Below are 12,172 nucleotides of genomic sequence, written 5' to 3'. Positions count from 1 at the left end.
CGAAAATCCCAATCAGACCTGAAGTTGTGATGACGCTGAAAAAGGAACAACTCTCCTTGGCTCGCCTCTGCAGCCTGTCTGAACTGCTCTGGGAACGTCAGTGTGTGTAAAAATGTTTCCACGTACACTTCCTTAATTGGGGGAAAAAGTGAAGGGTGTGCAGGAATGCTCCACCGTGTCAATGAAGACGCTCCGTGCTCTCTTAAGACCACGTTCCCATGAGCTTAGTATGGCTGTGCTAGCCAGTCTTTGAAACGCCCTTAAAATGACGGGGCGAGATCATGCAAATAAGGTGTAGAGGGCTCGACCTTGGGGACGGGTCCAGTTTGCCATTCTGTGGGGTATGAAAGCGAGACGGCTCAGAATCAGGCCGGGTAATCCCACAACCATCAGCAGAGTGTGTGTAAGACCCCTGCCCAAAGGGGAGAAGGTTGCCAGCCGAGGCACCAGAAGCAGCAGCGCCGAGACCCCGAGGCACAGCAGCAGACTCCCCAGCTCACAGGACAGTAAAGCTGAGTGCCTTTGGGCAGGAGAGTGGCCGCAGTGTGGGGCCCTTTGGACATTTTCTGGTGCTGACCGAGCTTTAGAACGCGTGCTGTGGCAGGGCAGCGGCCCAGGAGCCACGTGGCTGAGAGGCAGAGAGCCAACGAGGGCATCCTTAAAGGTCACTGCTTCCGACTTGTGATATAACCTGTTCACTTCCCTGATAAACCCACACAACCACGACTCTCGTCTCGGAGTTGTGTGTGACCATCAGAGGGCATTATCACCCAGAAGAGAAGCGGAGTGCTTGGGACGTTTGATGTCAGAATGAGATAAAGAAGGATGGGGGATGGAGCCCGTGCCGCACAGAAGTCATGCGCAGGGAGATGTGGAGTTGGATTTGCCTTCCTACTATGAAGCCCAAGGGCATTTCCTCAGACGTTCCTAACAGTGAAACTACGACATACATTTGGGAGGAAATCATTCTGGAAGATATAATAAACAAACAGACCATCAATCGAAACCTATTCTGACTCACGGCAGCCCACAGTCCCTGTGGGTCTCCAAGACCAGAAAGCTTTCCAGGAGCAAAAGGCCTCCGCTCTCTCCCAGAGCACCTGGCCGCTCTCTCCCAGAGCACCTGGCCGCTCTCTCCCAGAGCACCTGGCGAGGCCGACCTGCTGAACCTGCAGTGCACAGCGGACAAACAGCCCGCCGTGCCTTCGCGAGAGTCCCAGGGAGGGGAAAGAACAAACCAGAACAAAGAACCCTAGGTTCTGGAGCCCTGGTGGCTTGGTGGGTTTCTCGTTGCACTGCTAACTGCAAGATCAGCAGTTCAAAACCACCTTCCAGTGCTCAAGAGTTAGATGAGGCGCTCTCCTACAAGAACCCATGCTGAGGGTGGGATGTCTTGGATGAAGGCGGAGGGTTCCATGTTCATCCACCGACCGGGCACAGGGAAGTGCTGGGAATCAGGGCGTGGCTGTGGGACCAGAAAGGGGCCCTGTTCCCACTGGGCAAGCCACCATGTTAGAGGAGGCTCCTGAATGGTCACAGGTGCCTCGGGTGAGTGAGGCTTCACACCACCACCTGCACCCTTACCATCCAGGGGTCCAGGTGGAGTCCCACCAGAAATGCTTCAAGAATCACCAAAAGTGTTCCATCTCCCATCTTGATATTCTTACAGGTCTGCTCTCTGTGCGGGGTCCCTTCTGAAATCATCTGTTGCCGGTGAACCGATGGCGACTCAGCACCCATCTGCAACAGAGGCTAAGTGCCCCGAGAGCCCCAGGCTGTAAACTCCACGGAAGCCGCCCCACGTCCATCTGCCGAGCTGCGGACAGTCCGAATGGCCAACCTCTGGGTTGGCAGCCTGAGCGCTTGCTCCACCGCTGTGCCCAGACGACTCCCTAAAGTCCACTCAGGGCGTCAGAAACCACATACGCTTGCAGGCGCCAATGACTGTAGGCCGTTCTATGACGCCACCTCTGGTTTTCCTTCTCAACTGACTGGCCTTGGAAAAGGCAGGTGAAGGCCACACGCTAACGAGAAGCAGAGTCCGTGACAACACAGCAGACGCTCATCCTACAAAAGCAGGTGGACGTGAATGCACAGGACAGATGGACACGGACCAGAATCCTGGCAGCTGACGCTGGCTCGCTTCCCCTCTGTGCTGAAGCAGACTGCTGGCTGTGGCCCATCTCTCACTCTTTGCGACCCCCACCCCACCCCCAAAAGGACCAAGTGGGAGCATGCAGCATAAGGCGCAGAGGACTCCAGTGAGGGGACTGGACAGTCTTGCCATTTCACTGGGTACAAAGTGAGCTATCTCAGAAGAGCAGAGACTCTCATGACCTCCCAGGTGCAAGAACCACGAGCGCTAAGCACATCTGAGCCCCCGGCGGCGCAGAGAAGTGGGCACGGCGGTGGCAGCATGAGACACACGGTCAGGCTTGCCAGTCCACAGAATGAGTGACGCTGAGCGCCTTCAGGCAGGGGGGCTTTGGGCATCTATCAGTGCTGAAGGAGCTTTGTCACAGTTGGCAGGGCAGAGGTCAAGGGCCACGGGGCTGAGAGGTTGAGGACCAAAGCGAGGCAAGCCTGTCACCATGGCTGAGAAGAGGAGCTATGGACAAGAGCACCGTGTCCCTGACGCTATCTGATCCCGCAGTAAGCTCCACCTCCAAGTCCCCTTGTCGGGAGAAGCAGGGAAGCAGAGCTGGGGTCAGGGCAGGGCAAGGTCGGAGGGCAGAGGTCTGGGCGGCTCTGCTGAGAGAAATCAGCTCGGGGCTGGGGTGGAGTGGGATTCTCCGCCAGCGGTCAGCCACGGCCCCCACACCACTTCGTCACCCTCTTGTTTCAGTGGGGTGCTACCTGAATAACGCAGAAAGGAGGGGGTGTGGCCGCCACACTCCCCCACTTCCTGACGGCCCCAGGAACAACACGATTGTGACGCAGCTGCCAGGTCGTGGGAATCATGGCGCAGCCACGCCAACACCCTTAGCCAGCACGGCCGGCAGTGCCGCCCACTCCCAGCTTGGCACTGGTCCCCACCAGGTGTAATCATTCCTTGGCACATTTTTTTGCCCCTGTAGGGAATGTGAAATGAGTGTTGGGTAGCGAGACAGTCCACACATGAGGAGGCGTGTTGATGTATGAGCCTCCTGTGAAGGCGCTCGCCGTGTGGAAGATAACACACGGTGGTCCGCATTGTGAACCGGGACACAGACCAAGAGACGGGCATGCAGGCAGAAGGAGGGGAGGCGGCTGGTTTAAAAGGGTGTTGTCCTTTCATCGGGCTTGCTCATTCTGCGTGGAGCAGTCAGTCCAGGAAGCTGGACCATGGGAAAGAAAAGGCCGCATCAGGAGAGGAAGAAGTTTCCTTCACAGCCTGCAGCAGACGCACCCTTGCTTGCTGGAAGTCGAGAGTACGTGAAGCACTTGCTGGTAAAAATCAAAGACAGCCTTTAGCAGGTGTCCTCAAACTACGGCCCGAGGGCCACATGCGGCCAGCCGAGGACATTTATCCGGCCCGCCGGGTGTTTTTCCCCCTTTTGTTTTTTTACTTCAACATAAGATATGTGCAGTGTGCATAGGAATTTGTTCATAGTTGTTGTTTTAAAACTATAGTCCGGCCATCCAACGGGTCTGAGGGACAGTGAACTGGCCCCCTATTTAAAAAGTTTGAGGGCCCCTGGCCTTTAGCATGGACGGTATCATCCCCACTAAACAACACCAGCACCCTCCGAAGGGCACCAGCGGACAACACCGTGATGGATGGAGACAAAATCGGAGCCGGCAAAGGTTTCGTTCCCCGTGCTTCTACACTCAGTGATCGGAAACAGCAGTCAAGGAATTGGATGACGTGTAACCGATGGCCAAGCTGCCGCCCGGGACCTATGCACAGAGCAAAGGTGACACTGTGCGGCCAGGGCCACCTGCTTCCGTTCACAGGGGTGTGAGGTCGGGAGGATGCAGAGGGAAGGCAGGGGAAAACGGATGTGTCCGAATGACGGTGTTAAAGAAGAATCCTGCAAGGACCCTGAACCTCCGGAAGCACAAGCGCCTCCATCTCGGGGAAGGACAGCTGAGATGCGCCTCAGAACTGAGGGGCCACACTCCCTCTCAGGCAGTGTGGACATGCCATCGGGGGACCACATCGGGTCACGAGGAGCTAGGCTGGCCTGGACAGCACCCAACACACATGGTAACAGCAAATGTGGGGCACTGTGCCCGAGGAGGAGCAGCCGCGGAGACCCCCGGAACCGCGGGGTGACCGGCAGAGAGCACATTCTGCTTCTCTACTTACTTGTTCAAATTCGCATCCAGAAGGTGCAACAGCATTTTGAAAACTTTGTCAATGCCCTAGGGTGGTGAGGAAGAGGAAAACAACAAGAAATAAAGTTTTAAAAAGTACCGCTCTTCCTGTTACGACAAAGCTGAGAAAGATGCAGCGCACGCCATCCATTGAGCCTTCGGCAAGGAGGCCTCCTGCTGCTACGGCACGGTCAGCGCCGTATCGGTGGCTGGTCCCTGATGCCCGGGGTGCCTTCTATGCCGGGAGAGTGCTCTGTGGGCCCTCCTGTAACTCCTGGGCCTGTTGCATGCTCATCAGTAACCCCAGGGAGGCAGATGGCCACCCACTCAGCTGCTGCGAGGCGGCCGAAGGGCACCCACCCACAGGTGCCTCTGAGCAGAAGGCCGGGAAACCAGCCAGGGGCAGCCTGGGAGCACAGCGCCTTCCTCCGGCACACTCCGCCACAGGTCGAGTTGGTGTGCTGTCCCTGGGGACTTTTACTGACCTCTATTTTGGGCAATAAAATGAGCGCCATTGACCTAACCGTGTAGCCCTGCACAGGGTGACCTCTGCTGCTGCCCCCCCTTTTCTAAATGCGGCACCCCATCAGATTTAAAAAGAAGAATTGCCAACCCAAAGTGTTTGGCTTTCAGTCAGCGTTGCTCAGCCAGGACCCACAACTAAGGACAAACCTCCTGGTGTCTGTACGAGATTTCCTGGAGTCTTCGAAGGCGGTAGTAAACCCCTTGGAAGCACTCCAGGAAGCGAGCAGGGGACGCCATCAAATTCTCAACCACGGACCCCATGTAGTCACTCAGTTCACACAGAGGCAGCAGACTGAACCAGGATCGGAACAGACGGTCATCCACTGTCAGCAAACACTGGTGCTTTTCCATGAGCGGAAGCAGCGGGTTCCTGGACAAGAAGGGAACACGGCCCGGAAGAGAGAGTGGACACGAGGTCAGTGAACAGGCTGAACCGAGGTGTAGGGGATACGATGTGGGACCAGATCTAACGAGTTCAGCGCTTCAACGGCAGAGCCCAGGATTGTGAATAATGTAGCCCACATCACCCAACGGAGGGGTAGTATCAGAGCGCAAACCGTGAGGGCCTGTGTCCATTTGCAGGGTCCACACACAGTTGAAGCCCCTCCGGTGAATCCCCTCTGATCCTCATTCACGGGTGTGAATAGCCTTGCTCCCAGACGGTGTTGCAGAGGCAGCTAGAGTCGATACCGTTAGCTTAGACTGCCACAGCTTATTCCATCCCCCTTTTGACCAAAGCTGCATCCGTTTAAAAAAAAGGGAAGGGGAAACCCCCGTGGATGAAGCCGCCTGCCCGTGAATCCTCTCTGAGCACAGACGGGGGGTGACCCCCGGCTTGCAGGCTGGGTGCCCTGGGGGGGGGAGGATGGGAAACGAAGTCAGGTTAACATTTCGCACCTCACCCTTTGGTCTCCCTTGTGATCTCTTTCAACGTTGTTCTAGTTTTCAGTTTTCATCCCAATTGAGGTGTTTCTCTACTTTATTTTGTTATTCTTGTTAGCTTTTTTGCTTGGTTTTGCAAGTTTTTCAGTACACGAAACCCCAGCTGAGTGGCCTCACAGAGACGGTAACTGGCTCAATGGCTCCTTTGCGGTGTGGCAGGGGAGGCTGGGAGGTAGGGAGCGAATCACAAGGAAGAAGGTGTTCTGAACTTGGCTGTGGCGATGACGGTCCAACACCTCTCGATACGACTGGACTACTGAGTTGTAGGGTTTATGGCCTATGTCCCAGCAAAGCTGTTTCTTAAAGAAGGACGTAGAGAGTGCGGCCCTTCAGCGTCAGCTCCCTGTCGAGTAGGGAGCACAAACGAGCACCTCGGCAGAGGGGTAAACAGCGCAGCGAGAGCTCACCGAGGACTGAGCACGCTGATGAGCGAGTGGCTGTGCGTCCTGGACCAAACCAACCACGTGAGCGCAGTGAACCACGCCGACTGCAGCGGGCCGCTGCCCGGGGCACCCCCAAAGGGTGACAGCAAGAGCAGGGTGCCGCTGAAGTGACAGAGGCCACCGCAACTATATAGATAAAGGTCCACTGAACAGAAAAGGCCACTTGTGCCTGAAGGACAGCACAACGTTAAGTCCACTGCTAGGACAAGTTAGTGGGGGAATGTTCCCTCTGCTTGGAAAAGAACAGAAGTACCAATGCTTTTGTGTGGAATTCTAATGTAGTTATACCTCGTCTTTACATCGAAATTGATCTTTTTTCTTCTTTTATACTGTGTTTGACATCAGCCAGCTAGGCTCTAGTTCCCAGTGGTCTGGCCAAACACTAGACTCCTGGCTGCTCCGTAAGGAACTCGGCGGCAATGCCAGGGAAACCCGCTCTGCAGCCCGACGTCGCTGTCACCCCATGGAAGCCAGTGTTTCCCCCGGATGGGGTCTGCCTCCGACGATAAACAGAGTGGGCAAATCTCTGTCAGCCTCCACGCCCTTCTTGTCAACCCCAGGACCGAGCCTGCAAAACCCTCCACTTTCACTGTCCTGCAAGGAGCCCTGGGACAGATCGAGTCGGTGCTCCGGCGTCACCAGGAGCCGGCGGGGACTCCGCAGCAGGGGGCGTGCAGGCAGCGTGGCGAGAGCACGTGAGCCCCTCACAGCCGCACAGCCTGACCGGGCGCGTCCACGCCCCGGAGCCCGTCCTACGGAAGTGACTGGACAGGTGGACATGCAGCCGAGCTTGCTTCCCCCAGTGAAATCATGCAAACGATCCCAATCCCTAGGAATCAGGGATCAGCTAAATGAAATGTGGGAAAGTGAGGGGGGTGGGCGGGGCAGTCTCTAAAAGAGAGACCCAGCACCCATTAGATGAAAACAGTCGTCACGAGACTATAATGCAAACAGAGCTTGCTGAAAAACAGAGAAATCGTCTGACTTGGGGGAGTGGGGGGGCAGGGGGGGCTTTAGCCCATCAGGCCCCACCACCCACACTTGGACCAAAGCCTAGAAATGTATCTGCCCAAAACGTGAACACTGGTGATCTCGGACTGCCAGTCAATGTTCGATTCTTTATTTCAGTTATGTTTCAAAGCTTAAAAGAAAAGCATTGTCACTCTATAATTAGACATGGGAGTTCGGGACCTATCATACATAGGTCCACCCAGGATCTCAGAAGCAGCTCTGATTTTAAAAAGGCTAACAGCTTAATTGGCATACAATTCAATAGTTTAAGTGTATTAAAAAGCAGCGTGCAATCATCACTACAACAGTTTTAAAACATTTCCTTCTCTCTGGTACTCATTGTCATTAGCTCCCAATTTCCCCCAGTCTCCCCTGCCGTAACTCCAAGAAACTGTTAACCCAGTTACCGTCGCCAACACTCGCTGATCCTGGATTTCATATGCAGAAAGACATACAACAGCAAGCGACAACCATACAATGAGACAGAGAAAGACCTCGATTGAAAAGATAACAGAAAATAAGAAAAACCAGACAAATTTGAAATGGGTCCAAAGGGAGAACAGATAATGAGGTTTTACATTTACCTAACTGCATCTGTGCTAGTCAGCCTTCCAGCGTGCTCTCGGAGGCTCTGCTCACACCCCTGGGCAGTGCTCGGAGGGGAGTCACGGAGGCTTTGTCCCCAGGGGGACCCTGCAAATCGATTTTGGACTTTCACTGTCATCCACGGACCCCGGCCACCTGGGTGCTCAGAATGGAAACTCCAATACTGTGCCCTCTCCTGGTGTGGGGTTCATTATTCACAGCCCGTGGATCACATGGGCTAGCGTGCTCAGAAGCACCCTTTCTGACGCATTATCACAAGAATGACGGTAGAAGGGCGTACTTACTGGCCTGATCTTTTCTCCCGGAACTCAGAGAAGCAGAGGCCCTCGAGGACTGCCCACGTGTCCTCAGGAGGGATGTCCTTCCCTTGCGGGGCCAGCCCCACACAGTGGTGGAGCACGGGGAGCGTGAGGATCCAGGAGTCTACCCTTCTGTCCATGCACAGCTGGCACAGGTCTACCAAGGATGTTCTGCAGCTAGAGAGGGAAGAAGGTGTGCCACCGTGAGCTGAGCGTGGCAGGGCCCTGAAGTCGCACCAGGAAGGTGGTGTTGTGTGCCCAGAGCGCGGGGCGCGGGATGGCTGCTAATACGTAGGAACCCTACCAGCAAGAACGTGGGGGGCAGGTCTTCTCAGCAGGTTGCCTGGGAGAAGGGTGTCCTCTGGGGCTCACCCCCTGTGTCAGGCACCGAAGTGCTAGCCCACCGAAGACCCACGACAAAGGCCGAAGGGTTGATTCGTGTCCTCATGTGGCAGTTGAGGCATCAAGGCTCAGAGAAGCAAAATGGTGTTCCAGGACTCTAGCTGGCAGAGCTGGGGTTTGAACCTGGGCAGTCCGGCAACAGTAAATCCAGAGATAAAGCCACTCCTTCAATATGACGGCCAAACCTACAGGCACTGCATGTGATCCTTCCTGCCGTTACCGGCTCCTGCTTCTTCACACTTTGAAGTCCTGGTCCACGCTTTGTCCGATCGCACGTCCCATGGATCCACCCTTCGACCTGGGCAGCGCGTGCTGCTGTTAGCGGTCCCTGATCTCATGCACAATGGGATGCAACCACGTGATCCGTGGGGCTCTCAATGGCTAGTTTTGGGGAATGGATCACCAGGCCTTTCTTCTTTGTTTGACTTTGTCTGGAAGCTCTGCTAAAGCCTGTTTGGCGTCAGAGCCACGTGCCAGCCTCCAGGGCGGGGAGGGGCAGTGCCCGTGCAAGAGGTAGACTGGCCGAGGATCAAACCTGGGACTGTCAAGTCTCAACCGCTGAGCCCCCACTGCCTTCTGCACAGTCTGTAGCTGTTCGTGCATGTTTAGAAAACTAAGATTGCTGCCCAGGGAAGGCCACATCGTCTCACTTTCAAGCGTCAGTCAAGCACAGCCGCAGAAAACATGAGACAAAAGACCCTCTAAAGCATCAGAGCTCCAATCTGAGGGTGGGTCGTGCAAGCGCCCTTGAGATGGGCATCTCCCGGCTCAGCAGAGCCCGGGCCTCAGGGACCCACCCCGGGTGGAGGGAGAACTCTGTCTCTTTGCTAAGGCGTCTAGTGAGACTTCCACAGACAACACACGCACATGGAGGTTCTTCATGACACCCACGGGGGGGAAGCAGGCCATTCGGCGGGTGATACAACTGAACACAGCATAGCTTCAGGTGGGAAGGCTGGAGGGATCGATTTTGAAATGGCAACAGTGGGTGGAGTAGGTGACCTTATGAATTCTTTGTGTGTCTGGAACCATTCTGTGACAAGTATTTATTTGTCTAGTGAGATAAACCCCTAAGTGGCTACAAAACCTTTTAACAACAAAAACACTACCTCCAGGATGCTCCAGCGATGGGCTGTAAGTCTCTGCGAAGTCCATCTGGCGAGCTGACGTCGGCGCAGAAAAGGGTGCACAGTGAGGACAGGTCAGGGCTCGGCACGGGGAGCGAAAACTCTTCCATCGCGAACAGGACAATGAGGCCCATCCTCGGCCCGCTCCTCACAGGCCAGTCGTCGGGCAGAGCGTCCTTTCTCCGAATCAGAGCCATTTTCTCTTTCAGGTACGCCCACAGGTCACTCTTCACCTGAGCCCACAAGGGAGGGGAGACACAGGAAGCGTGGGGCTCAGTCCATCGAGAGGGGTCAGGAGCCCTCCCACCACCGACCTCTTGGTGGGACACAAGCCCACCAGGGGCAGAAGCAGCCCCCCAGAGGGGCCATCCCACCACTCTGCCTCCCAAACAAGCCCTGAGCGGCAGCAGCACCTCTTGCTCTCCGTAGTGCAGTGCGCTCCACGGCTGGGGTCCGCCCTCGTAGACGACCGGCTCTCGGGCAACGGCAAAGAACTGCCGCAGCTGGGTGAGAAAGCTCCTCAGATTGACGGCGTCCCAGGTCTGCAGGATGCTGAAGATGCTGTCCAGCATGACTCTGGCCGCGATCTGCTTGCCCTTCACCAGGTCCTTCCTTGTTCTGTCCGTAAAGTTATCCAACAGCCTCCGGAACTTCCCAGGAGGCCTCATGCAAATGATGTCATCGTACTGATGCCAATCTGGGGGAGAAGAGAGAGACGTCTGGCCTGGCCTTGCACAGCCCCACCCCACAGGCAGAAATACACGGGGGTGGGGGAAGGGGGGATCTGAAAGGAAAGGGGAGAAAAGGAACCCCAAAACCGGTAGATTAAAGACATCTGGGACTGACTTCTGCCAGCTGATCATCTCTGACACGCAGGCCCTGTGCAGGAGCTGCTGTGTAAAGGGACAGATGGCCTGGAGGGAAAATCACAGCATCCAGAGGGTCTGAACCCAGCCTAGACATGTCTCTTGAACATACGTGGGGAACGCACACCTTAAAAACTGATTGCGCAGAGGTAGAAGTTTTTATACTGAAAAGGTTATGACCAGTTTCCGTCTGGGCGGCGTGACAAGAGAATCACAGAATCAGGTCAGAGCTTCACGTGGGTGGCCTAACACGTATGGGAATGGGGTCCCCAAAAGAGGAGGGGCAAATATATTTGCATAAAGGCTGTCTTGGTCATCTAGTTCTGTTTTAACAAAAGTATCAACGTGCGTGACCTTCATCCACAGAGATTTGTTTCTCACCATTTAGAAGGCTATCGTGCGGAGCCGCCGCGTCAGTTCTGCCTTATCATGCCAGTGTACGTAGGGCACACTGAACATGGTCCGGGCCTGTGCCACCCTCCCTCGCAGCTGCTATTACAGCTGGGCCCACTGCTGCAGCCGCAGGGCCGGTCCAGCTGCTCGAGGAGTGCCCTCCTGTCACTGACCCTCCGTCTGACTACCTATGATGCCCTTCCCAAGGACTGGCCTCTCCCGGGGTCCACAGTTCATGGAACAGCCTCACCCTCCCCTCTCCGAAGGAGCACGCTGGGTGGACTTCCTCAGTATTCTGCCCGACACCGGAATGCAAGTGCATGGAGGGCTCCCCGTCTTCCTAAGTCCTGTCCTGCTTTCCCATAGCTATGGGACCACCCGCATCCGCAGGCCTTTGACTCAGGCTTAGCGCACCGTAGTCCTCCAGTGCCATCTCTGCTCTTGGGGACTGTCCATCGGTCCTGGGCAGCAGCTACCCCGTGTAACAGGACGTGTGCCTTCCTGACTGCGTCCACGAGACTCGCCTGCAGAATCCATTGCAGTGAAACCCTTGACATCAAAACCCTCTCTGTTCATTCTGTTGTTGGCTGGCCCATCTGTAGGGATTTATATGTTCTTGACAGTCAGTTGGAATCCATCCTGAAGGCCGAAGGCTCTGATCTTCATCGGGAAGCCTTTCGAGTCCTCTTCTCCGGGAGGCGTTCCCTGTGGGTCAGCTCTGGAAGATGCTCTTTGGCCTCTGGGCTTCTGCTCCCGAGGGGCTTCCTGTGGCGTGCCATCTCTCTGCTCCTCTGCGAGCTTGCACTGCACCCCCTTCATGCCTCTGAAGATGCTGACTCCTGTGGGCTCTAACTAGCCCTGCCGCATCAACACGACACGCAGACTCTCAGACGGGACCATCACCACAGGCATAGGGGTTCAGGTGGACAACACACATTTCGGGGGGACAAAATTCACAACAATGGCCTCCCCAAAGTCCTAAATGGAATAAAAACTATAACAACAGAGTTCAACCCCCCCACAAATACAAGGAGCACGAGGAAAACAGCAACTCAAAGTCAGCGATAGAGGGAACTTACAAGAAACCTGCGTGGCGTACAGAGCAACAGAGCTAAGGGTGACAGCAGACTGCTCGTTGGACTCTAGGTGAGTGAGGGGCAGTGATGCACCATCTACACTAGCTTAACACAGCGGTTCTCAACCTGGGGGTGGAACGACCCCTTCACAGAGGTCACCTGATTCATAACAGTAGCAAAATT

The 12,172-nt window shown here is 55.5% G+C and overlaps 1 protein-coding gene across 1 annotated transcript in view; it reads right to left on the bottom strand.

The window, feature by feature from the left end:
- The window catches only part of RNF213 (ring finger protein 213), a 118,356-nt gene that overhangs the window by 84,724 nt on the left and 21,460 nt on the right, over positions 1 to 12,172 (bottom strand). The window contains exons 8-12 of the mRNA XM_045299779.1: positions 10,068 to 10,351; positions 9,637 to 9,887; positions 8,111 to 8,302; positions 4,972 to 5,194; positions 4,292 to 4,347 (exon numbers count right to left, since the gene is read on the bottom strand). Of these exons, the coding sequence (XP_045155714.1) occupies positions 4,292 to 4,347; positions 4,972 to 5,194; positions 8,111 to 8,302; positions 9,637 to 9,887; positions 10,068 to 10,351 (1,006 nt within the window). The remainder of the gene's footprint in view (positions 1 to 4,291; positions 4,348 to 4,971; positions 5,195 to 8,110; positions 8,303 to 9,636; positions 9,888 to 10,067; positions 10,352 to 12,172) is intronic.

Source organism: Echinops telfairi, unplaced genomic scaffold (genome assembly GCF_000313985.2).
Source record: "Echinops telfairi isolate 266 unplaced genomic scaffold, ASM31398v2 ScPeMD7_7458;HRSCAF=8496, whole genome shotgun sequence".
Lineage (NCBI taxonomy): Eukaryota > Metazoa > Chordata > Mammalia > Afrosoricida > Tenrecidae > Echinops > Echinops telfairi.
This window is presented reverse-complemented; position numbering and strand designations above follow the sequence as displayed.